Consider the following 27,054-nt stretch of genomic DNA (forward strand, 5'->3'; position numbering starts at 1 on the left):
GATGTCATATTAATAAACCCTATGGATTAAGAATGGGATGTGATTTAAATTTATAACCGAGTCAAGGCAGGTGAGCGAATACTTTTGGAAATATAGTATATGTTCAATACTTCGTAGTCTCAGACTTCTGTCTACCTGTAGCTGCTCGGGGTGAGCTCTGGCACTACCACCCGGTGTCTCCAGGCCTGTAGATCTCTCTCAGTGGCCATCTGACTGCGAGGTGCATTCTGGTGCATCTGCCTGACACCTTCCACCTGTCCGCTCCGCCGCAAACCAACATTAGGAGGAGACTGCACCTCTGCACGATCATTTACAGACACTGCAGTAAAGAGAAAATAGATATCCAGAGGGTATTAATTCAGAAAAAAAACAATATTAGATTCAAATATTTAATTAATTAAGTCAAATAATCATACCTCTACGTGGTGTGCTTGGAGCTTGTGGCATTGCTGCCTCTGGGGCCTCAGCTTGTATAGCTACAGCAACTCCCTCTGAGCCAGCCCGGTTCTGACGCTCCTGTTGCTGCTGAAGATTTCGGATGGCCTCATCCAGTAGGCTGCTGCGTCTAATGGCAACCTCCTCAACTTCTGCAGTCTGCTGACTGATCACTTGCTCTACCACCTCTCCATCACCTGAACAAGAGATTAATGAGAGCGAGCGAAAGATCAAGGAAGAGCATGAGGATAAAGCATAGGTTCAAATCAGCACATTCATATGGTTAGTTTTTTTCTTACTGGTGGCAACATATCCCAGCTGAGGAACCAAGTGTTCTGCTGCAGCGTTCTCCCGGCCCGGAACAAGCCTCTGATACCTTGAAACCCACACAAATGTAAATCCCATAAAAGTGTAGATACTTTTGATTACTATGTTGTGAAGTCAAAACACAACTAGGCAGAATAATGATCGTATATAACTGTCAGTCTACCTTGGTGGATGAGGGTTTCCGTCCACGTCCACTAGAAAAGGTGGGGGCATGAGATGCGGTGCTTGCTGTGTCTGTTCATCAAGCACAAAGCCATTGGCATCTCGAATCAGAGGTCTGTAGTCTGTGTGGAAGAAAACCTGGTCTGGAAGCTGCAAACGGACCAGGAGAAGTAGCCAATAGTTAAGCAGGATTTGCGGTGGGGACTAAAGTTTAAAGCTGTTTAAACCTGTACTGGGTATTCCTACACTCAGTTAATATATAATATAAAGTATATATAGTAACTGTGCTTCAGTGTGAGATTTTGTCTTGCCTTCTCATAAGGTTTTGAGCTACCAAAGCCAAAGATGAGCAAATGGCCATGGGAGTCTGTGCAGGCGAAACGCTGACCATCAGGGGTGAATTTGCAGTCAAAAACTGCTCCGTAACCTTGGCCCTCAATCTGGATGGGGCACACATAAAAATCACAGCTACAAGACTAATTCTGCACACTAGCAAAACCATCTTGTAACGCCAAAATGTTCCTTCTCAAATTTTCTCCAACCAGACAAATGGATGTAAAGTGAAAAAGGCTGAAAGACTATCATGTCAAGAATGAAACTTTCCTTGATGAATGCAATTTGATCAACATGCTGTAGTGTACCATGTTGAAATAGTGCTGTGTGCTTGTCCCTCGCAGCAGGTCCCAGATGAATACATTTCCATCATGGCCGGCCGACAGGATAATTCGGGGGTCAAAAGGGTGTGGCTCAAGGACAAACACTTCGGCCTCATGGCCCTGGAAACATGGTTTATATAGGTCACTTCTATTATGCTTAGCTAGATTGTCTCAATTAAAATAGCTAAACATGCTGTGCAGGATTACTTTGAGGACATGAAGCAGCTGTCCTGTGTAGGAGTTCCACACTTTAAGGAGATGGTTACTGACAGTGGTAATGACTGTATTGTCATGGCGATCCCACGCTACCATCGTGACTTTGGGCTTGAAGTAGCTTTCCTCTTCACTCATTGGCTCGGCACTGGAGAAAAAAAGTTATTTATTGACTGGCTCAAGTCAGTTAAAACAAAACATGTCACACGTCAATTACTGGCGTAAACATTTTAATTCCAACCTCCTTTATAGCTCTAAGTTCCAGCGACATACGGCTGCTTTGTTGAAGACAACTTAACAACCCAGGTAGTAGAATGATTAAAATAATAATAATTTTACTTTACATGCTTGACCAATGAAAAATCTTAAGTGTACTGTACATTTAAACCAGTCAGAACTGAATGAAACTGATGCCATGTTTTGCTTTTTTGTTCTGCTAAATAGATGCAATGTCCACTGGCTGCTTTCTGAGCAGTATAGTATAGTTATGTTGTTCGTATATTTATATATTATTACTAATAATGGATGATGCACAGATAACACGTTTGAGCATAGTGATTCCTCAGGGACAAGCAGCACCACCTGGTTAAGACAAGACATGCTCCGCTGGCTCCATTTGAAGAAAACCTTGCAGCAAGACTCCTCCTATATTAGGAAACCTACTGTAGTGCTTTGGAAACACAGATATTCCTTTGTAGTGATACACCGAAATAAAATTTCTGACTGAAACAACACTAGTAGTGTACACGACTGCATGCTGGCCGCAGTTTTTGCTCGTGTGACATCATCATCCTGTTTTGGCAAAAGTCTTTCGATCCGAAACCGAAAATGCATTTTTGGGCCATTGTCAGATTAAACATTTCGGTGTCTGAAATTTCGGTGCAGCACTATTCCTTTGTCTGCTACAATCCAGATTATGTATATTCTGTCGTAAATATTGTAAGCAGGAAAGGATTTTCAATGGACAGCAAAGACCATGCTCACCCAGGAAGAGTGGTACACATGTTGAGCAAAACACATCGCCACTGCTGGCGCTGATGGAGCTTCCAGATCCTTGCAGTGCCATCCCGGCTTCCACTCACGAACCTGGGAAAGTACAGTAATTTTAAACATTGCACTTTTTAATTTAATTAAATATTCACAGATATGAGCAGTGATGGATGAGATGTTCAAAAAAATAAATAAAGCCATTTATTAATTGCATACCTTTCACCTGAGTGGCAAAATTGGATGCTGTCAACTTTGTCCTAAACGGGGCCAACATACATAGAGTAAACAGGAAAATTCTGCATTTGCTCATTCAAAGCAAATATTCAGCTAAAAATTTAAAAGTCAATTTACTGTGTGCTCATGGAGCTCTGATATTTTTTCTGGACTTCCACTCCCCAGATAATATATTCTGATGACATCATCAGTGCTTCCTGTGGCTAAGAAAATTCCACCTGCAAAGACATTAAAGAAGCACTTATGGTCTCACCCTGAAATAAGTTCTCAATTTACAAATGGCAAACATAGTGATGTAACACTTACCGGAACTGAATGAGGAGCACACGGTCTGAACTCCAGGTCTCGGACGCTCTGTAAACTTGTGTGGACGATCACTTCAAGGGAACATCAAGTCAAAATCAAAGCATGTTTCAGTGAGAAAAACACATGTAGACCATTTACATTCACGTCACTGCACATTGCACTGGGATAATGAAATAGTATTGTTGATCACGTACAAAATAATGTTAATTACATGTCAGAGAGTGCCCTACGTCAATTAGGGTTAAGGCGCTTAGAGCAAATATGAACCGTCTATCGGCAGAGTTTTTAGTTTGACTTGAGTCAAAACTTGAGTTAAGGGGGCTTTATGGTGGTAGGTGGCTCCACTCAGTTCTCACGCTTAAAAGCTGACACTACCAGTTGGAGTTTAATGTCAAACTAACCATAAAACAAAGACCTACACGTGTATTTGAAACAACCACATAGCTTCAAGCATACAACGGAAAACACCACAGCCACACGGGTTCTCTCTCTCTCTATATACATACACACACACACATATCCATACATACACATATACACACACACATCTATACACATACGGGTTCTCTCTCTCTCTCTCTCTCTCTCTCTCTCTCTCTCTATACATACACACACACACACACACACACATATACATACATACACATTCACACAAACATCTATACACATACATACATACAAGATATAATATATATATAATATATATATATTATATATATATAGGCAAAAATACACAAAACTAGCACTTTATTTATGCAACAGTTATTGAGTTAAGCTTTTCTATATTATTAGTGACCTCATAAAACAAGAGTTAAAACAGATTTTAAACTGCACTCACCTAAAGTTGATGTTGTTGACGTCCCACTGCCAGAAGCATACCATAGCATCGGTACCAGTGGACAGCATGTAACGTTTTGAGCCCTTGGCAAATGGTGAAAACTGAAAGAACAACATTCAAAAACATCAAATATATTCTTTAAATTGCATAGAACTTATGCCTTAGCTGAAGCCAGAAGTCACAAAAGTGTGCAGTCGTGAAATACAGCACTGCTAGTATTTACAATGGATACAGAACGTATTCACCCCCTTCAATTTGTCACATAAATAAGGATACATTAAAAAAATAAAAAATAAATAAAAATATTGCACACAGTACCCCATTTAGACAAAAAAAAACCGTAGAATTATTTTGCAGGTTAAACAAGAAAAACTGAAATATCACATGGCCCTAAGTGTATTCAGACCCTTTGCTGTGACATGTATGTATATTTAACTAGTGCTGTCCTGTTTCTTCTGATCATCCTTGAGATGTTTCTATACTCAGGGTGGAACAGTTCATAAAATGCACAGCTTGGTTCATATGACTGTTTTGTGGTCACGGTTTTCGGTTTGGTATTGGTTAACTGTTAGGAAAATCAATTACTGGTATGTCTTGTATAGTTACTGGTTAGCACCTCTGCCTCACATCTGCCCTGAGGACCAAGGTTCAAATCCCAGCCCCGCCTGTGTGGAGTTTGCATGTTCTCCGCGTGCCTGTGTGGGTTTTCTCTGGATGAGTGCAAATGGTTGTTTGTTTATATGTGCCCTGCGATTGGGTGGCAATCGAAGATAGCTGGGATAGGCTCCAGCACGCCCGTGACCTTAGTGAGGAAAAGCGGTACAGAAAATGAATGGATGGATGGATTGGACTTGATTAGGAAAGGAATCCATACACCTCCCTATACAAGACCTTACAGTTAAAAGTGCATGTCAGCGAAAATGAGAATCACGACATCGAAGGAACTGCCTGAAAAGCTCTGAGACAGACTACATTACAGTCCTCTCCAAAAGTATTGGAACAGCAAGGTCAATTCCTTTGGTTTTGTTGTATACTGAAGACCAAACTTTTGTCTCATATTCATCTTTTTATCTGAAACCCTGATATCTTCAGTACACAAAAAAAACAAAGGAATTGACCTTGCCCTTCCAATACTTTTGGAGGGGACTGTGTGTGTGTGTGTGTGTGTGTGTTTTGTTTTTCTAGGGGGGATACTTTGAATATACTGCATATGATTGGTTTAGTACTTTATTATGTCATTACTACTTTCCATGGACTGGCTTGTTTAAGATTCTCATAATATCTACAAGCAGCTCCTTAAATCAATACTATTAAAGCAGCCAGGTATGTTCGCAGAATTATGGGCAGGACCTATTAAGTTTTTTTTACTTTCTCCTACGCTTTTTGAACATAAACATTGTAAATTTCTTTGATTATTTCCTTGTTTTTTTATTTTACTGTTTGTTTTTCCATTTGTTCCAAGTTTAGCTTGTGTTGATTGATTGAGACACTCAACTCTGGCCTTACGTGTCACAAGCTTTATAAATTCCGACTCAGTGGAAATTATACACAATGTCACCCCCACCCCACTTTCTTTTTTTTTTTTTTTTTTTTTTTTTTTTAAGTTTGAGCCAAACCCAAATTTTTTACAGTGTGTGGCCAGCAAACAAAAACAAAGCCTTTTTTCAATAATAAAAATTTTTGTTATGGTGTATGCACGAAAGGGAAATCCTAATACAGTGTTCCCTCGGCACTTCGCGCTTCACGTTTTGCGGCTTCAGTGCTTCGCGGGCTTTTACAAAATAGTCATAAAAATAAATAAATTCAGCCATATCGGCAGCCATATTGCGGAAAGATGCGTTTCATGTTGATGTGCAAGAGAGAAAGTTTCCCTGCATGCCAAACAAAGAGATAAGTTGACTCAGAAGCTTTGTACATGCCTGTACTGTACGGGCACTCACACAAGGCGCGATTGGTTCCCGGCGCGACATCGACCAATGAGAGCACGAGTAGATTTATCCCGTTAGCTGATTGGCTGCGCATCATCGCAGCCTCACCCAGCATCTTCCCTTGTTGTGTCCCGCCAGTCTCGTCCACGTTGTTGTGTTCGCAATAACTTTTTTGGTTTAAGTCAGAATTTTTTTTGATTAGTTAAGCAAGGGGCGGCACGGTGGCCGACTGGTTAGAGCGTCAGCCTCACAGTTCTGAGGACCCGGGTTCAATCCCCGGTCCCGCCTGTGTGGAGTTTGCATGTTCTCCCCATGCCTGCGTGGGTTTTCTCCGGGCACGCCGGTTTCCTCCCACATTCCAAAAACATGCATTAATTGGAGACTCTAAATTGCCCGTAGGCATGACTGTGAGTGCGAATGGTTGTTTGGTTCTATGTGCCCTGCGATTGGCTGGCAACCAGTTCAGGGTGTACCCCGCCTCCTGCCCGATGACAGTTGGGATAGGCTCCAGCACGCCCGCGACCCTAGTGAGGAGAAGCGGCTCAGAAAATGGATGGATGGATAGTTAACCAAGCCCTTACAATGCCGCTGAAGCTGCGAAAGCTTCATCCGGGGCGCCCAAGTGGAAGAAGATGATGATGACCATCAGCGAAAAAGTGAAACTTTTAGATTTTATCAAAGAGTGCAGAAGTTATGCATCTGTGGAATGCCATTATGGCATAAATTAATCTACAGTGTGGTACATAAAGAAAGAGGACGCAAACATCCGCAAAACCGCTTCAATAACCTTCAATAAGGAAGCGAAACGTGGTTTATGGTCCGATCTGTCGAGTTTAGCAGTCATGTTGACGGGGTTATGTCCTTGTACAGGGGAATTTTGAAGCCAAAGAAAAAAACAAAGACAACAAATACCCATCACCATGTTTTTCTCCAAGGTGAAACCCCAGCTACACCATCAGCGCCTCCTGCGGAAGAGTCTCAGAGTGAACCTAAAGCCTCTACGAGTCAAGTGAGAGCCTCTCTCAGAAGGCAATGTTGATGAATGTTAATGATTGTAGAAGGTTTTATAATTAAATATTTAAGTAAATAAATCTACTGTTGTAATCTTTGTCTCAAATATGTAAAGTATAAATACTGTTTACATATTTTAAATATTCTGATACCCACATACACATCCACGAAAACTCCTGGGAGGGGGGGGGGCAAATCCTACTTCGCGGGGGGTTCTGGTTCCCATTAACCGCAAAAAAACGAGGGCTAAGTCCAACATAAAGCCATTGATAGTTATAGAAGACAGGCGTGTGTGACACGCTTTTTCCATTTCGTGAAACAGTAAGTCCTTGATCGTCGTTGCATTTATGTATCTTTATTTCTCACCATTAGTGGTCTTGCAAGTACCGCAAGGCATTCAAAACTGTCCAAATATCACCCAATCCAAATAAAACAAACTACGTGGCATCTTAGCGGTCAAAAAACTGTATGTGCTCCGCGCTCCACACACACCTCTAAACTCATGAGCACTTCCGACTTAAAATAGGCATTTGAACAGATACAATGGTCACACCTAGTGATCAACTTGGTGACCAACATGATAATACACAAAATGGCCCTTACAACTACTTATTTAAAATGTGAATTTCATGTACAGTTTACATAATTATTGTTATTTATGTAAATGAGTTCATACATAAATGTAAAGATAAAACATATTGCAATTGGTATGAAGTTTTCGCAGTTGATTGGGATTCGAGACAAATAAGTTTCATGTATGTTTATGTTGATCAGGTAGGCATTCTTATAAAAATTCATTATAGTTTAGCCATGATTTCAAGCACAAATTCATCACCAAAGTCAGCCGGGGACCCCACACAGACCGAGCGAGAGAGGAGCAACGACCATGGCAGAGCGCCCTGGGGACAGGGAAGAGGAGGACACAGGGCCGGGGAGCAGCAGCACAGCCCCCAGTCCCTCACCCGGAGACCAGGACAAGGCCCCCCAGAATGGGGCAGTGGGCACCTCCACGGAACCCAAGGACCGAGAGCTGATCGAGGACCGGCCCCACTAGGAGGACAACACGGACAAAACCCAACCCAAGAGGAGGAAGGGGAAACAGGCCCAGCATCCCAAAAGGCCCCCACCCCAGATCTGGAGCCAGAAGGATAGGGGTTTGAGTACATGAAAGTGACCTGATGGCCTGCATAGATATGATTTGGTCACATTACAGTTCATTATATTTCTGTACGACATTCTTCCCCAGGCAGACAAGAATCAAGGATCAAGGCTCACCATTCTTATGAAAAGTGACCAGTTTTTCTTAAAGATTTTACAGTGTTATAGACACTCTATGACAAGATTTTGCCATTGGTTAATGCTGGTAACTTCTTTATCTTTCCAGTTTAGAGTTAAAATAATTTTTGTTTGCTAAAATTACAAGTATCGGTTGAGCATGTTTATTTGGAAGATCTAGTTTTTAAACCACCCAATTGACAAAGATGAGGAGAAATTAGAATACTACAGTTCAAAACTGAGGAGAGTTTCTGTCTAACTAGAGACCAGAACGTGAAGGTGTCTGTGGAGTGTTTTCAGTACAATTAGTGCATGTTTGATTTCGAATAGCCCATTTTATGCATACTATACTGCATAAAGTGTGATGTATGCAGTACTTAAAACTGGATTATCTGTAAATTACTGGGTTTTTTTGTCATTGAGAATGTATTTCTGCATATTTGCACCAAGTACCGGTTGTCAGTAGACACTTAGAAGTCTTTTTCCCATTTTACGATTGATAAGTGTATTGAATTAGCACTTGAAATTAATTTGTCTACTTTTGTTTTGTTTTTTTGTTTTGTGGGAGTAATTCCACTATTTTCTTAACACCAACGGGTGGTTATTAAGTATTCACGTTTGTTAAGAATCTTTTTAGGATTGCTGTTCTTACTTTGTACTATTGAAGGAAGTTACCTCCTCTAATTTGAAATTCTTGGAATAAGATTTCACATGACACGAGTGTAATATTTTTAAATAAATGATATAGGCGGTCAATTCTGCTTTGTTCCCATGTGCTGCTGCAGTAAAGGGGTTACTTTGTTAATACCAAAATCGGGATTGTCCCAGATTTGGGAGAAACGATATGGTGCTGACTGAGATTGTGTGGTTTCTAGACTGTGAATGTGTTCTTCAGTGGTTCAAATTGCAAAAATGTATTAGTAGGAAAATTATTATTTGTATCAGAATGCTTTAGTTAAAACGCTGTACGATCAGACTCTCATGACATGGAATTTATTTTGTCTTGTAATATAAGAACAGACAAAATAATAATAAATAAAATATTTTGTTAATATCGTCAGCCAGACCTGAGAGGAATGCAAAGTTACCAATGTCCTTTCACCATCGTTCCTGTCATATTGTGTTTTTGCTTGTTTTTGTTTGCACATTGAGGACCAAAGTAATTTTTGTTTTAATTCCTCATTTTAAAAAGACCATTCAAGCAACAGGTTTTTCCTCATGTTTTTGAGATTGCAGGTTGAAAGCTACAGCTGGCTACTAGTGTGAACTGAACGGGTGGAAACTATGGTAAAATTAAATTCAAGTACTTTCAGGGTAATAGCCAGTCTGCAACATATTGAGGGGGGAGTATGAGCTACTTCATTTTTGGACCGTGAACTTAGTTAAACATTTTGAATTATGAACAGAACTAGTTATTTTTTTTAATTGTGACCTGAACTTTGAACTAGTTCGTATAGAAAATTCCTAAATTTCCCCAACACTGATTATGGCCCTGTGATATTTCAGTTTTTCTTTTTTAATAAATCTGCAAAATTTACATCTACAATATTTTTTTTTCTTGTCAATATGGGGTGTTGTGTGTACACTGAGGGGGAAAAAAATTAATTTACCGTATTTTCACGCCCATAAGGCGCACTTAAAAGTCTTAAATTTTCTCCAAAATGGAGGGGGCGCCTTATGATGCGGCTATAAAGGTTGTTGTGTGATGAGCGCTGCGCTTTACTTTTTTTTTTTTTTTTTAAGCATTTCCTGCCGACACATTGCTTACACAGAGGTAAAGCCGACGTGGCTGAGAACAGGGGAAGGGTGCGTGAAGTAGGACGCTAAAGACATGTAGTAGGTATATAGCGCTGGGGTGTTTTTTTTAATTTTTATTTAATTTTATTTTTTTACCGCTTTTTTACCGCTTGACTGACCCCGCATTTCCGGGGTGTGCATTGTGCAAAACAACATCGGTTTGGCTAAGGACCCCCGAAAATGTCACCTATGAAGAGACACGCTTACGAAGCACAGTTTAAACCGCAAGCTATCAGTTATGCGGAGGAACATGGGAACCGAGCAGCCGCGAGAGAATTCAAGATCAACGAATCCATGGTTCGCAAGCTGAGTTTCCGCGGAAAAAAAAGAACAACAAAACGCGGAAACAAGGCGAGGTGGCTCGAGTTGACCAACTCGAGCAATGGATTAATGAGCAAAGAACAGCCGGGAGAAGCGTCTCTACAGTCACCATTCGGCTGAATGCAATAACTCGGGGCTTGCCATCAGTCCGAGAGGCTTGACGAACCGCTGGACAGCCGTGTAAGCAGGACGTTCAAAGTGAAGTGGGCGACGTGGGAGCTATGGATGACAGATGTCGAACAAGACTAGGAGACAGCGCCGGGCGAGTTACGCCACAATTAGTGAATGGATTGTGGATGCTTGGGCTAACGTGTCTGCTTGCACTGTTTTAAAAACATTGTTTTAGCGCGCATGCATGCTACTATATGTTTTAAGCTATCATATATTTTACCATGCCTGCGCCCAATAGTGCAGTGCACCTTATGTGTATGTTAAATACAGAAATATACCCTGTACCTGAGACCGCGCCTTTTAATACAGTGCGCCCTATGGTCGTGAAAATACGGTACATTTTTTTAGCAAGTGGGTGCAATATGACAAATAGCCAAAAAAACTTGAGGGGATCTGAAAACTTTCCATATCCACTATCTATCTGGGTCATTAATAAAGGTTAACAAGCTCAGAGTTCGCCAAGACTAATGTCGTTTTGCGTTGTTTTGAAAATGAGGTATGGATTTACCTGTAGGGAGGTAATTGATCCACTGTGTCCCTGCAGCACAGCAACAGGCGCACAAGTACGAAGGCACCACACACGGATGGTTTTGTCACAGCTTCCTGCAGCAATTAGCGTGTTCTCATAACTCACTGCCAAGTCTGTGATTTCAGCAGAGTGTCCTCGCAAAGTTGAATGAAGCCGCCCGTCGAAGGAAGACCAAATCTTCACTAAACAGTCATCTGAGCCCTGGCAAAGAAGAGGGCAAGGCTAACATTAAAAGACACGCGTGCGGTAGGGCTGAGCGATTATGGAGGGGGGAAAAAAAATAAATCACAATTATTTTGATATTAAAATCATGATTAGTCAACATGATTATACATTGATTTCAAAAGTTTATTTATTCAACTACCAAAACTCAAATTTAAATATCTTAAAACATCAATCAGAAAATAAATTGGTAAAATAATAATATATTAAAATAGTAATTTAAAAAAACTGCTTTGCTGCTTTACTTGCAAGTCGTCACCATTATGTTTTATTCGATTGTTTTTGTGATCGTGAGAAGCCAAAATCGAAATCACAATTCATTTACATTAATTCCAAAGCCCTAGCGTGTGCTGTGAGGTTTTCATGTTTTTAAATGACAGTTAGTCAAACAAATCATTGGATGCATTGTATATGGAAAATAAGTCATCCGTAAAACATTATGTTAGGGTTTTGGTCTAGGCCGATTATTTAGGTTCCTTCTTACTGTGAAGATCCTGAGACCGGTGCGATCGAACGCAATACAGTACACAGCAGAGAGATGCCCCAGGATCCGCCGATGCAGACGCATGCGCCCATAGTTGCTGACAGGGTAGATGGAGCTGTAGCGCTGTGCTCCCGTGAGCTCTCTTCCTCGACAGATATTCACTGTGAGAGACAAGATACAAACTATAAATGGAGGGCTGCAAACTGAACACAACACCAACATGGATAGGGCAGGATATACAGTGGATATAAAAAGTCTACATACCCCTGCTCAAATGACAGGTTTTTGTCATATAAAATAAGACCAAGATAACTAATTTCAAAACCTTTTCCAATAATACTGTGACCTATAACCCGTACAACGCAACTTATGTTTTTAAATAGTAATAGAAATAAGTAAAAATAAACAGATAAATGTGGTTGCACAAGTGTGCACACCCTCTTAAACTGGGAATGTGGCTGTATTGAGAAATTATTAATCACATTTAAATTAATGTTAAATAGGAGTCAGCACACACCTGCCACCATTTAAATGTATTCTGATTAACACCAAATAAAGATCAAATGTTCAAGCAGGCTTTTCCTGACATTTTTTGCTTTCTACCAGAAACCTCAAGGTTTTGTGCTAACAATGACAGGTGTTTAGAATTGTTCATAATTTCTTCACTTTGACAAAAGCCACAGTTCTAGCTGGAAAAAAAGCCCCAACGCATGATGCTGCCACCACCATGCTTCACTGTATGTAGGTATGGTGTTCTTTTAGTGATGAACAGTGCTTGCGCCAAACAAAAAGTTCAACAGACCATTACACATATTCCTACATGCGTCTTGGTAAAGTGTGCTTTTGCAAAGTGTAGCCGGGCTTCGATGTTTGTCTTTGTAAGATACTGCCTCCTTCTTGCCACCCTACCCGATAGGACAGACATATGGAGAAGATGGAAGATTTATTGTTTTAACGTATACTAAACAGCCAGTTAGTTAGTTATAGCTCTCAATGCCATGAGGCACATTAGGCCGCAATTGCGGTTTCTGTAATCTGTAGTTTACGGGAGCAGGTGATTGGCACACTGTCCAACCCCAGCACCTAGTATTCCTAAGCAGTCGCCTATCCAAGTACTAACTAGGACCCAGCCTGCTTAGCTTCTGAGATCGGACAAGATCTGGCAGCATGTAGGGATTGGGCCGGCCTAAACAGCCAGTACTTGCCAGAAATTCCCACAGCTTCTTCAATGCTGCTGTCAGCTAGGGGTGGGCGATATATAGCACCTTTGATATAATTGTGAATGTTGCTTTAACAATATGCAATTTTACATTATTGAGTTTTCATACTGTCTCTACCAGAACACAACCAAACGGGTGCATGGACGGCATATGAGGAGAGAAAGGAGGAACTGCATGAAAGTCCTGATTTGCCAAATCAGCGGACATGATTCAATCATGTGAATCAGTGGCAAGCAAAATAAACTCTTGCTCTCAAACTAGTGTGCCGAGCAACCTTCTCAGGAGTTTACCAGCTTTTTAACAAGTGGGTGAATTGAAACAATGGACCTCAATGGAACGCATGTATAGTTTTTTGTTGGCCAACAGGAAAATGACACAGGCTACCGATGTATGTCCTGGCTTCCCACACGCGGCCAGTTTAAAAGCGAAACAAAGAGAATGGACGGCACTGTTACCATTGTATATTCACTGGAGGATTTATTCATTTTGGATAAAATTTACAAAGAAAACTAAACTCTCATAGTCATCCGACTGCTGGTTAGGCTAATGGAGGAGCTAGCTAGCATAGCCCTACTCCCGCCGCAGGTGTTTGTAAGTAAATACTGTATTTCACTATCCCGTCACCATTCACCCACTGTTTTACTTATTAGAACCCTGTACTGCATTCCCAATATCTGTTACTAAACCTGTCACTGGGAATAACAAAACAAAAACAACAAAAAATAAAATGATTCCGCGGTCATGACGTCTCATATCGTTGTTTCAAAATCACGTGTCTGCCCGCGAGTGTAAAGCTTGATCTTTTTTCCATTTCACTCTTCATAAGAAACAGCTAGTCATGTGGAAAGGTTGTAAAACTTTGTTATGAAGCTAGTAAATCTAATCTTCCTCACGGGATGAATAAACTAGCCGTCTAGCTAGCCATACATGACTTCTGCTAAAGAAAAGATGCGAAAATCTGCAAAAAAAACACTCAGAAAACCCTTGCGCAGTCATTTAGCAAAGACGTTCTCTTTTCTTTTTGGCTTGACCCATTAGGGGTCACCACAGCATGTCATCCTTTTAGCAAACACGTACTATGACAAAAACAAGTAAAAGTATGCAAGACAAAGAATGCCATCAACTACATTTCTTTCTGCAGTGTTCTAGCCAAATTTGTATGCCAGTGTGTACTGTGGTGACAAACTTGTCTGTTTAAAATATTTAATTAGGGTTACATTTTATGTTTTGATTTTTGAACAAAAGCTTAACGAAAATACTATTGTGCAAACCTGCTTTGGCATGTTCTCCTGTATACAGCCTGGACATAACATGAAGTTATTAATTGCTAAATATTGCCATACAATATTCTTGTGCAATGTCCCGGATAAATGTCCCAGGAAGCCAGTAGAGATTTACATTGTTTTTGTTTTTTGTTGTTGTTTGTTTTAAACTAGGATATTGTCAAATTATCATAAAAATATTGAGATATTTTTATTTGTCCATATTGCCCAGTACGACTGTTAGCTTCTGGGCAGTCTCCCACCCGCTGCTTTTCTTCTCATCTTTTCATAAATTTTTTAAGGCTGTCCAAGTTAGTAATGTCACTATTGTGCCATATTTTCTCCACTAGATAAGGACAGTCTTCACTGTGTTCCATAGAATATTTAATGCCTTGGAATTTCTTTTTTAACCTTCTCCTGACTGATACATTTGAACAACATGATCCAAGAACGTGTGCTTTAAGATGTGAGTGACTACAAAAATGTCAGGAAAAGCCTATAACAGCTGAAATTTATTTGGATTTAATAAGAAGCACTTCAAACGATGGCAACGACAGATGTGTGCAGATTCCCTTTCAACTTGAGTTTGAATGTAATTTGTTAAATCTGAACGCAGCCACATTCACAGTTATAACAGGGTGTGCAGGGTGAGCTTCCTTGAATTGCTCAGTCATTCACAAGCAAAGATGGGGCGAGGTTCACCTCTTTGTGAACAAGTGCGTGAGAAAATAGTCAAACAGTTTGAGGACAATGTCCCTCAACATACAATTGCAAGGAATTTAGGGATTTCATCATCTACGGTCCATAATATCATCAAAAGGTTCAGAGAATCTGGAGAAATCACTGCATGTAAGCGGCAAGGCCTAAAACCAACATTCAATGCCCGTGACCTTCGATCCCTCAGGCAGCACTGCATCAAAAACCGACATCAATGTGTAAAGGATATCACCACATGGGCTCAGGAACACTTCAGAAAACCAATGTCAGTAAATACAGTTAGGCACTACATCCGTAAGTGCAACTTGAAACTCTACTATGCAAAGCAAATGCCATCAACAACACCCAGAAACCCCACCGGCTTCTCTGGGCCCGAGCTCATTTAAAATAGACTGATGCAAAGTGGAAAAGTGTCCTGTGGTCCGACGAGTCCGCATTTCAAATTGTTTTTGGAAATTGTGGACGTCGTGTCCTCCGGGCCAAAGAGGAAAAGAACCATCCGCAAAGTTCAAAAGCCAGCATCTGCGATGGTATGGGGCTGTGTTAGTGCCAATGGCATGGGGTAACTTACACATCTGTGAAGGCACAATTAATGCTGAGAGGTACATACAGGTTTTGGAGAAACATATGCTGCCATCCAAGCAACGTCTTTTTCATGGACGCCCCTGCTTATTTCAGCAAGACAATGCCAAATCACATTTTGCACGTGTTACAACAGCATGGCTTCATAGTAAAAGAGTGCGGGTACTCGACTGGCCTGCCTGCAGTCCAGACCTGTCTCCCGTTGAAAATGTGTGGCGCATTATGAAGCGTAAAATACGACAAAGGAGACCCCGGACTGTTGAACAGCTGAAGCTGTACATCAAGCAAGAATGGAAAAGAATTCCACCTACAAAACTTCAACAATTAGTGTCCTCAGTTCTCAAACGTTTATTGAATGTTGTTAAAAGATATGGTGATGTAACACAGTGGTAAACATGACCCTGTCTCAGCTTTTTTGGAACGTGTTGCAGCCATAAAATTCTAAGTTAATGATTATTTGTTAAAAACAATCAAGTTAATCAGTTTGAACATTAAAGATCTTGTCTTTGTAGTGTATTCAATCATTGTATTCTGTTTTTATTTATGTTTAACACAACATCCCAACTTCATTGGAATTGGGGTTTTAAGACTGTTGTGAACAAGTGTAAGGAGATTGAGAATTTATTTCAGTAGAGTAAAAGTGGAATTTTGGGGAGAACGTTCACTGATGCTGCCTGGCAGCCACTGGACTTTATACAAATGTATTAACAGTTACAGTAGCATGACAAATTCAGGCAAAATACACAGTATACCATTTGTCAAGACTGGTTTGAGTTACACCACTTCCTTCCACTTGGCCATAAATCATCACGACAAAATAGGTGCATTATAAACAACTGCAATACTAAAAACAAATTAAATGCACAATAACGTGGACACATTTTTCAGTGCATCCATTTACTTTGGAAGAAACAAATGAGTATTGAACAGGGGTGGGCTTACCGATATGTGGAGGTTTCTTGCTGTTGAAAGGCCTCTCTGGTGGTCTGCCCCTGTGAAGGGCTGCATATGATGAAGTTTTCAACCGCACACCGTCACATTCTGGAAACACAAAATGCTAAAATTCTCATTCTGCCTTTTGTTGTTCTTTAACACAAGCACATTTGATAACATAGTCATGATTTTAAAAAGGTCCATTATCATGTTGTCAGTATGTTATTATGACAACCTCCATTCTATAATAAACCCACATCTTAGAAGACTGAGCCCAGAAACCTGCAACATTATCATCAGACGCTGGATACTACCGTCCCAAACTCAGAGAAAAAATAAGTTATAAACTTAGGGAGCTTTCACATCTGTAGTACGCATTTTCTGATTGGATTGTGGATTCGCTGGTTACTTTTCACACAACAGAAAAAAAATGCCACCCAAACCAAAATGCACACCTTACACCTAAAAACATTGCTCTCTTCTTATTAGTTTAAAATAATTTAGACAAGCAGGACTAGACTAAATTGTGCAACATTCCAATAATAAGATGCATTAATATGAATTTAAGTGCTTTGTAATTTCAGACTTCCCAGCAGCAAATAAAAGGATGGTGTGTTACTCAGAGTGAACCAACATGCCACAGATGGACCATTGTACCTTTTGACGTCCTAAGCATCGACTGCTTTCCGGACCCCAGGAGTGAATGTATGCCAGGGACACAGGATGGCACCTCTTTGTCAAGAATTGGTCCAATCTGCTTACATATTTGTAGTAAATGGTCTGGTGCTACATGTCTGTTGGCTGCAACCTGTGTGGGGGGTTTGGGGGGGGGGACACAGCAACTTGACAGTGTGCATACTGAATATGATTTAATCATTTGAATTCAAATGGAAAACAATGGCAACAGAATCTTAAACCAGGATTTGCATGATTTTTTTTTTTATTGTTTGTGCATTGTAAGAAACACACACTGGCTATTTTATTTTCATCCATCCATTTTCTGATCCGCTTATTCTCACTAGGGTCACGGTGTGCTGGCACCTACCTCAGCTGACTTCGGGTGAGAGGCGGGATACTCACCCTGAACTGGTTGCAAGCCAATCGCAGGGCACATGTTGACAAACACTCATTTACATGCACATTCACGCCTACGGACAATTATTTTTTCTTTAATTAACCTACCATGCATGTTTTTGGAATGTGGGAGAAACCGAAATACCCAGAGAAAACCCACACAGGCACGGGGAGAACATGCAAACTCCACACTAGGAGGCCGGATTTCAACCCGGGACCTCAGAACTGTGAGGCACATCTGCCTCCAGTTGACCACAACACACTGGCATTGACTGTCTAGGTCACAATATTATCACTCCCATTACTAGGGAAATCAAATGCGCTGAAAATGTCCCCTGACTATTTCAGATATATTTACTCAGAATATTTAAAATCATATGTTTTAATGAGATTTCCTTGGACTAGAATCTGTCAAACCATTTGGTGGTTTTGTATGATTTTCAAGAGCCTTTCCGTGAGGCGTGGCTCCCTATGCAAAATCTTTACTTTTAATCGACCAATCAGAGAGCTGGTCACAGGCAAAACAACACCGAGACAACGCATCTCAGTCTCTGCTTGGCCAATGAAGCGGCCTCCCCAGCGAGAGAAACCAAAATACCCACCCAATCTGCAGTACCACTGTCGTGGCTTAAATTATACATAAAACTGTATATTACATGAACGTCTAAGGCTAACGTATCTCAATTACCGTCGAGTTATGTGTCAGAGGCCAAGTTGTGACCTTGTACAACAACACGGCTCGAATAAAGCCTACAGTTCAAAGAGATTAGAACAAAGACCGTAAACTAGCGCTAGCCGAGGAACCCTCTCCTGTCGCGGCACAATTATGACAATGAATTAAATGACAGTACAAATTCAAAATAACTCGTACCACATCTTCATATGTTCTCGGGTGCTCGTTTCCCAGCCAGTCCAATCTCCCTGGTAAGAGCTGTCGAAAACAGAACTCGGTAAAACGGGGAGTCCCGACACAAAACCAGAGCACATAAGACACTTTGATTGTAAAAAGTGCTCGATGTCAAACGGCTGAGACGCACAGACACATTTCAGAGCCACAACTAGTTGCAAAGTCCAGACCAAACACCATCGGATAGCAGCTGTAGCACACATCACCAAGCGAGAGCACGTACCTGATATTCCTCGAGTTCGCTCACCAGAACCTGAAAGTTGGGTGGAAAGGGGCAATTAATTGCAGGTGACCTCTCCCAATGCTGTTATCGAGGAGCAAAGGCAACTATTTTTGAAATATTACAGAAACGGATAAGCATGCTAGCTCACCTCAGCCGTTCTCCGACACGGACCCGTTGTTAGGAAACGAGATATCAAGTAATAGAGCTCTGAAATTAAAATACACCGGGGCGATTGATGTCATTAATTAACACAAGCAGTATCAAAGTAAACTGAGCTTTCAATTGGGGTTCCTTGTGCGGCTTACCCGTCTCAAGGAGCGAAATGTTCCGATTTTTGGCCATTTGAATCGGACCTAATTTGAAGAGGAAAAGCACAATGTAGGGCTAACTTTGTAAGAACTGCAAAATATGATATATATTTATTTAATTTCTGTCACACAGGTCTGACACCCTCCACGGTTGCTGCCGCTTGCTATTCAGCCTGTTCGCAGTCGCCATTGGAAGGATGAGGCCTCCGCAATACCTCTTACTTCCGCCACAGAGGCACACACAGGAAAAGGGCACAGGGGGGAGGAGCGAGTGCAACAAAAGACTTAAAAACTACACGGCTCACTGTGGCTCGGCTAAATTCAAATGACCTGCCCGTATACTACGTACACGTAAACGCGTAGCTCAACGTGACGACAATTAAGTACACAATTTCCTTTGAAATGCAAGGAGACTGTCACGCATTCGCCCCTTCTTGTTTGACAACGGTCGTGAGTTCGGCGGATGACGTCATGAGTCATGAACGACCATAGCGAGCTGATTTGGTTGATTCAAAGCTGGATACGCTTTGTTTTCATCTGCATAGCAATTTATGTATTTTTTTTGTAAAGTTTATTGAGTGAAATATGCCTCTTATTTTCTCGTATTAAGATTCTCATCTTGGTATGAAATCCGTTTTGAAGAGCTGCCTTACATTTAAAAAATATATAACAATAATAATAATAATAGTTATCATAATTATATATTATCATCATTAGTATTATTATTGCATTATGCAATATTATATATATGTATATATATAATATTGCATAATATATATATTATGGTAATAATATATTACTATTATTATTGCATTGTGCATTATTATTAATGTATTATTATAATGGAACTAAAATGATTATGAGATGAGAATATCTTAATACGAGACATAAGAGGCATTATTATTATCATTATTATTGATTTATTTATTTATTAAAATCGCTGAAGCGTAAATCTAATTTACATTGTTATACAAAGTGTGTCAGAAAATTGCGGGGACTGGTTTCACAAAAGATAGACAAACCTTTTCATGTCGGCCAGACCTGGGTTTCCCAATCTTTGTTGGGCCTAGGTACCCATTTTTACAATGCTGAAAAAAAAAATCTTGTCTCAATTTACTCACAAATTGACTTAGTGGTCATCAGTGTGAACTCTTGGCCTCTTTAATTGAACACAGAGCTGATATAATACTCGCAGGGAGCCATTGCCTCTTAATCTGATGTTTGAATGGCAACCATCGCTGGCTAAGATAGATGAACAAGGCTATACATACAGTATTTGTAATTCATAATCATTTTCAAACAAAGTGAAATCGGAAAATTTCCCACATCACCTCTGATGATCTCTTATGGAACACTAGGATGCCATGGCACCCAAAGTTGGTTATCTCTAGGCCGGACGATTAACCAGTATGTCTACTAAGAGATCCTGCGGCATTTGTTTCGTTTAGTGCACAAGGAAGCGAGAGCTGTGGCAGGACAACCCATGGCTGCTTCACCATGACAATGCACTTGCTCACAATTCCCTGAGCATCTGACAGTTGCTTGCCAATTAGAACATCACCATGCTGGAGCAACCTCCCTACTCACCCGACTCACCCACACTCCATATGATTTTTCCCGATTGGGCTCAAGTAGATGATCAAGGGTAGCCGTTTTGAAGACGTGGATGACATCAACATGGCCATGACGACGAAGCTGCAGAGGATCCTGGAAGAATCCTTCCAGGAGTGCATTAAGGTTTGTCAACAAAGGCTGGGAAAGACTCGAGTGAGAAGGGAAAAACTTGGTAGTTTGTATTTGAAATATATCTTGTCACTCCTAGAACCTTTCTGACACACCTCTTACTGTATATTACAGTACACTGTAGTTACAAAAGTATTCACTCACCTGCTTTGACACAGAAATTAATATAAGTGATATTCCATTCTTAATCCATAGGATTTAATAAAACGTCGGTTCACCCTTTTGCAGCTATAACAGCCTCCAATTTATAGGGATGGCTTTCAACAAAATTTCAAGTGTGTTTATGGGAATTTTTGACTATTCTTCCAGAAACGCAGTTGTGAGGTCAGACTGCCTGGCTCTCAGTCCCTGCTCTAATTCATCCTGAAGGTGTTCTATCAGGTCCAGGTCAGTCCTCAGTAAAGGCAAGTCAAGTTAAACCACACCAAACTCATCCATGTCTTGAAGGACCTTACTTTATTCACTGTTGCAGTAATGTTGGAACAGGAAGGGGCAATCCCCAAACATTTCCCTCAAAATTTGGAGTATGGAATTGGCTAAACTCTACTGGTATGTCGAAGCATTTCACTGGACCTAAGGGCCAAATCCATCCATCCATTTTCTGTACCACTTATCCTCACTAGAGTTGCGTGCTGTTGAACAGCTGAAGCTGTACATCAAGCAAGAATGGGAAAGAATTCCACCTACAAACCTTCAACAATTAGTGTCCTCAGTTCCCAAACATTTCTTGAATGTTGTTAAAAGAAAAGGTGACGTTACACAGTGGTAAACCCTGTCCCAGCTTTTTTGGAACGTGTTTCAGCCATAAAATTCTAAGTTAATGATTATTTGCTAAAAACAATAAAAGTTTATCAGTTTGAACATTCACTATCTTGTCTTTGTAGTGTTTTAAATTAAATATAGGACGAACAGGATTTGCAAATCATTGTATTTTGTTTTTATTTATGTTTAACACAACATCCCAACTTCATTGGAATTGGGGTTTTAAGACTGTTGTGAACAAATGCACACAATGTAAAAGAATGCTTTTTATTAACTGTAAAAAACAAACAACAACAAAACTGTACATCGAGATGTCCCAAAGTCACAATAAGTATAGCCACAAATTTGTCAACTGTACATATTGTTGACAGTAGTGGCAACAGAGTGAGCAAGCATGGAGCATAGCTAAAACAAAAATATACCATCACTGGATCCATATAGATGGCAATATAATTTTGTTGTTGTTGAAAAGGAGAAGTTTAAACATCAGCTGTGCAGGTTCTTAAGGATGCAACATACACAATCATGCTGGGCATTCTAGGACCAAAAATTATGATTTTACAGTCAACAAAAGAATTATCGTTCCAAAATACACATTCAAACATTCAGTTTAACAACCAGAGGGATTGTGTTTTACATATTGTTAAAAACAGCATTTTACAAAATCCCTTGAGAAGTTCCGTGTTAACGCATTGTTTTACATCAGATTTCTGATGACGATTGAAGACTACAGCCTAATAAAAAGCTAAAGAAGCCCACAAGGGAGGAAAACAAAGGTGAAATAAAACCCAAAGACAAAGGTAAAAACATTCCCTTCACAGAAGCCATGAAATTAAATGGCATTTGAAGAAAAAAGATTTAAATGCGTTCCTGCACTGATGTCTCTAAAAATGCTGCTGTCCCCCCAAAAAAATACCAGTTGAAAACATGATGTGCACTTGACATTAAAGAAAGTACAGGGAGCATGGGCAGGTGAGTTGAGGCGACACTACTTGTCTGCTTTATCCTCTTCGGTCTTATCCTCCTTTCCATCTTCTGCAGCAGCCTGCAAAAGGAGAATGTAATCCATTATCCTGGCACTTTGTTTTTGGCAATAAAAAATGTTTTGAAGCAAGAACTTGAAGCTACCTCTTCAACTTTAGCCTCTCCATTTTCAGCAGGGTCCTCTTGTTTTTCATCCTGAGGTTCCTCTTTCTTCTGCTCTGGTTTGTCCTTAGCTGCCTCCTTCACCTTTTGGTTCTTAGGCGCCTACCAAGACAGAAATAAAGCAATTAGTTATTATATGAATTTAAATTTGGTTATTACACATTTATAAATGTAAATTTGTACCTTCTTTGTTGGCTCTGGTTTAGTTTCTGTCTCTTTCTGTGAAACACAAAAATTTTTAAACCAAAACCAACAGTACAGTGTATTAAAGAGAAATATCACGGAAAACTTACTCTTGACAATCGTTGAGACTTTCGCCTTGGCTGAAGGAGGACATCACTTGTTAATTACAGAATATATGTTTAACAACAAAATAAATTTTCATTAGCATTGTCTTTTTGCGCTGCCATGTCGGCTTTGAACAGCCATGTAGTACAGTACGTGTAGAAAATTCTCAATGTTCCTTTAGTCTTTGCTGCTGATAGTATGTCTATTTGCTGATGATAGTATGTCTCGGTGGCTTTACACAAACACAATCTAACGACTCTGCAATGACTGTAGTAAATTCCAGACCACAGGCTTGGAATAAGAATATCGTGTTTGTCATCAAAGAGAGGAAGCCATTTGCAACACATTTAGATTAGTCAATAATTTGTAAAATTGGGGACTGACAAATTGTTGTATACAGTGCAATGACAATAATGAATTCTAAAAGTAAGGATTTGTGAAAAAATAAATAAAAAAAGTTTAACTGACCAAATTTGGACATAAGTTTCTGCCTGACAGAGACAAACTGCAGAAAATGCAGACACTGAAATGTTAAGATTTTTTTTCCCTTCTTGTCTTCTTTGGACTCCTTACCATGCTTGTTGGTTGGAGTATCACATTTCATTAGGACTACCTTACAATGGGAAACAACTCCTTTACCACAAAGATGAAAGAGAAGGTAAGAGGCGCAGTTGAGTACAAGACCCCCCCCCATGCCCCCAACAATTATTTTATTATTATTTTCCCCAATGCAAACTTTGTATTTATCACTTGTATAGCAACTGTTTACACAATCAAAATAAAACTAGTCAGTATTTTGGTTTAACTAAATGGCTAACTAAAAATATTAAGTAAAGGCAACATTGTGCATTTTCCAGAAATTACTTTTCTCTGACTTCTGATTGGCCCAACAGATAGTTATAACTCCACTTGCTTTTATGGCAAGAGTTTGCAGCCTGCGAGACATTTTCACACAGACAGAGTATCTTTAAACACCTGTAGTGTTGATTTTATGCATTGTAAGTCACTGATCATCACCTCCGTGGTAGCAAATAAGCTACACTTCTTACCATGCTCCTTAATTTTTACATAATATTCAATGTACTTTTCACCTTCACAAATTCAACATTCAGTGTCAAACATTCAATGTATTCAGTTGCAAATTCAACATTCAGTATATATTTTAACATTTGACCTGTGTATGTATCACATTTAGTCAAATACCCATCCGAGTATGCCGTTTTTCTTTTTTAATTATGATAAAGACTAGAATGAGAACACACGTGTTTTTATATAGCATGTTTGGTAATGCCTGTGTGCCAAAAGAAAGGACAGAATTCCTAATTATTTATAAAAAAAAAAAAAAAGCTGGGAAACTGTTTATTGGATGTTAATACAAAAAGCGTTGCAATGGAAAGCCTTCACTAACCACTGGGCTTGCATCTGCTGCAACCTCTGTGCCCTGCGATGAAAGGAAGGAGAAGGAAAATATTAAAAGCAGGAACAAACAAACACTCCTGACCTTAAGTGGGCGTGTGATGCAAAAGGGGGGATGGGCATCTCTCCCTTCCCTAAAAGTCATAACGACGTTCTTCTTAGAGGCAATCGCTCTAAGAAAACCTACCGCCTAATCAAACACTCTAAATGGAATAGTTTTAGCAGGGTAGTTTTTAAAGGGAAGGGAGTACGCGCCACCTTTAATTTACGATTTCTGTGAGATTAAACCCATCCAGTGAAAAACAAATCCCCGACGTGACTGTACAGGCTTTGCTTATGAAAAGAGAAGGCGTGTCTTTTTAAGACTGCCATGGCGCTGGGAAAGAAAGAACGACGGTGACGCGCATAAGCGTTCTTTCCCCACGACGCGTGGGGTGTGCACGTCGAAATGTGTAATTAACGGCAAATTATTGACGTTGCACTCGTCTATACTTTTTAGCAGTATAAATTCTGCCACGCGAGCCGCGTAAATGAGACGTTCGTCTTCAATCGTTCGATACGTTTCCCCCAAATGGCAACCTGTGCCTCGACGAGCGGAGGTTACACCCCTTTGTCTCCTTGCGGACTACACTGCTATTTTGTACATTTCAATAACAGCGCATTCAGACTAGACTTAAACAGCACACCCCCCGCACCCTTAAGTAAGAAAGGCGACACTCCGCGTGGCTCTGCAGGATCGACGACGCGGAAACACGTTAAATAATCATTTTGAAAGGCATTCACACTGAGAGGGGGTTATAAATACCCCGACCGAGTTGGATGAATGCAACATACCTTCGTTTTTCCCATTGTTGTCAAGCTTGTAGAGAGCCTTTGTCACTTGAATAAGTCAGCACACACCACACCTTGTAGGAATTTACCTCCAAAACACTCTGCCTCGAACTTCAAATCAACGTCCGAGCAGGACCAGAACTAGCTGAAACCGGATTGGATCTCCCGTTCAATGTGATTTCAGCCATAGCCTATCGAGACAGCAGGAAACATTTTGTCCCGCCCCCCTCTTGCACTAATTGGCTCACAGGAGGAGGCAACATATTTTTGAACCATAGCAACTTACCTGTATGGACAGGAACACATGCCACTCACCTTTTTCCATCTGTCTGTCTGTCTGTCTGTCTGTCTATGGAATCATATTTGTGCCAAAAAGAATCACACATTTTTTTAAAAAATCGAAAACAAAAACAAAGACTATCTAAAATCGCAAACAAAGACTATCAAACAAAACTTCTTGAATTGCAGGCAAAAAATAAGACATTGAAAGATGTAATATATCCATCCATTTTCTGTACTGCTTCTCATCACAAGGGTCGCGGGCGTGCTGGAGCCAATCCCAGCTATTTTCAGGCGAGAGGTGGGGTACACCCTGAACTGGTCGCCAGCCAATCGCAGGGCACATATAAACAAACAACCACTCGCACTCACATTCAGACCTACTGACAATTTGGTCTTCAATTAACCTACCATGCATGTTTTTAGAATGTGGGAGGAAACCCGGAGGAAACGCACGTTGGCATGGGGAGAACATGCAAACTCCACACAGGCAAGGCCGGGATTTGAACCCCGGTGCTAACTCGATTATTATTTTTTAATTTTTTTTGCTTGAGTTAGATGTAAAAATAAAGTTATTACTTGCAATGAAAATATTTTTTTTGCTTGCGATGATGATATTCGCGTGTGCGGTCCCTGACTTTTTGAACATTGAAAATAATGCCACGTAATTGGACAGACAACATCATAAAATATAATTTCAGCGGGTTGTCAACAGAGGTGTGTAGTAACGCATTACATTTACTCCGTTACATTTACTCAAGTAACATTTTCCATAAAGTGGACTTGTCACTTTAAATGCACCATAGCTTTTACTTTTACTTGAGTATTTATGTGAAGAAGGATCAATACTTTTACTTCGTTACAATGACCGACATGCCGTTTGCTACTTTTATTTATTCATTCTTATGTGTGCGCGTCTATTTTAGACTCCATCTTTGACTTATATGGTGCCTGTTGCGCCAGTCAAACGGGATCACTAATGTCATTTGACTCCAATTCACCAATCAGACGACACAAGGCAGTCACATGACCACGCACGTAGCCTTGGTGAGCCAATCAAAATGACTCATTTTAGGGGGAAAAAACAGCCGCGTGACTGTTTATTTGACAGGACCCAAAAAACAACAGCTTTATCATGCAGCTCTTGAATTGTGACTGCCCAAACTTGCATATTTCAGCCCACTTGTAACTTGAGAAAACACCTTGCGTTAAGTTGCAGGTGTTTCTATTGTTGTTTTGGCAGTGGATATGGCAAAATGAGCACTATCCCTTTTGTGTCGCACACCCACACACAATCAAGTCTGTTCAGCAAACAGCTTGTTCATGAAGTAATTTAAGCGAATAAAACAAATGTTTCTGTTTTTGGGCAGTTTAAAATTACTACTACTTTTTACTTTTACTTGAGTCATATTATTCTAAAGTAACACTACTCTTACTTGAGGACTATATTTCGCTACTCTACCC

At 40.2% G+C, this 27,054-nt stretch overlaps 2 protein-coding genes across 3 annotated transcripts in view; both read right to left on the bottom strand.

The window, feature by feature from the left end:
* Positions 1-19,370, bottom strand: part of brwd1 (bromodomain and WD repeat domain containing 1) — a 33,158-nt gene extending 13,788 nt beyond the window's left edge. Inside the window, exons 1-20 of one of the 2 annotated variants that reach the window (XM_061681102.1) lie at positions 19,123-19,370; positions 18,966-19,024; positions 18,818-18,847; positions 18,559-18,618; positions 17,271-17,421; positions 16,623-16,721; positions 11,900-12,060; positions 11,299-11,394; positions 4,162-4,262; positions 3,324-3,394; positions 3,135-3,235; positions 3,000-3,040; positions 2,778-2,879; positions 1,788-1,941; positions 1,566-1,700; positions 1,236-1,364; positions 926-1,074; positions 735-811; positions 417-632; positions 136-319 (exon numbers count right to left, since the gene is read on the bottom strand). In XM_061681102.1, the coding sequence (XP_061537086.1) occupies positions 136-319; positions 417-632; positions 735-811; positions 926-1,074; positions 1,236-1,364; positions 1,566-1,700; positions 1,788-1,941; positions 2,778-2,879; positions 3,000-3,040; positions 3,135-3,235; positions 3,324-3,394; positions 4,162-4,262; positions 11,299-11,394; positions 11,900-12,060; positions 16,623-16,721; positions 17,271-17,421; positions 18,559-18,618; positions 18,818-18,847; positions 18,966-19,024; positions 19,123-19,159 (2,153 nt within the window). In that variant the 5' untranslated portion in view covers positions 19,160-19,370. Of the gene's footprint in view, positions 1-135; positions 320-416; positions 633-734; positions 812-925; positions 1,075-1,235; positions 1,365-1,565; positions 1,701-1,787; positions 1,942-2,777; positions 2,880-2,999; positions 3,041-3,134; positions 3,236-3,323; positions 3,395-4,161; positions 4,263-11,172; positions 11,395-11,899; positions 12,061-16,622; positions 16,722-17,270; positions 17,422-18,558; positions 18,619-18,817; positions 18,848-18,965; positions 19,025-19,122 lie in introns of both variants that reach the window. The other variant, XM_061681101.1, reaches the window with a different exon arrangement.
* A 2,513-nt stretch (positions 19,371-21,883) lies between these two features.
* On the bottom strand, positions 21,884-25,459 carry hmgn1a (high mobility group nucleosome binding domain 1a). Its single transcript, XM_061681671.1, has 6 exons — positions 25,315-25,459; positions 24,473-24,505; positions 23,070-23,099; positions 22,960-22,995; positions 22,759-22,878; positions 21,884-22,675 (listed from the first exon to the last, which is right to left on the bottom strand). The coding sequence occupies exons 1-6, from the start codon at positions 25,327-25,329 to the stop codon at positions 22,619-22,621; spliced, it is 291 nt and encodes a 96-aa protein (XP_061537655.1). The 5' UTR covers positions 25,330-25,459; the 3' UTR covers positions 21,884-22,618.
* Positions 25,460-27,054: the final 1,595 nt, after the last annotated feature.

This window comes from Phycodurus eques, chromosome 7 (genome assembly GCF_024500275.1).
Source record: "Phycodurus eques isolate BA_2022a chromosome 7, UOR_Pequ_1.1, whole genome shotgun sequence".
NCBI classification, from domain to species: domain Eukaryota; kingdom Metazoa; phylum Chordata; class Actinopteri; order Syngnathiformes; family Syngnathidae; genus Phycodurus; species Phycodurus eques.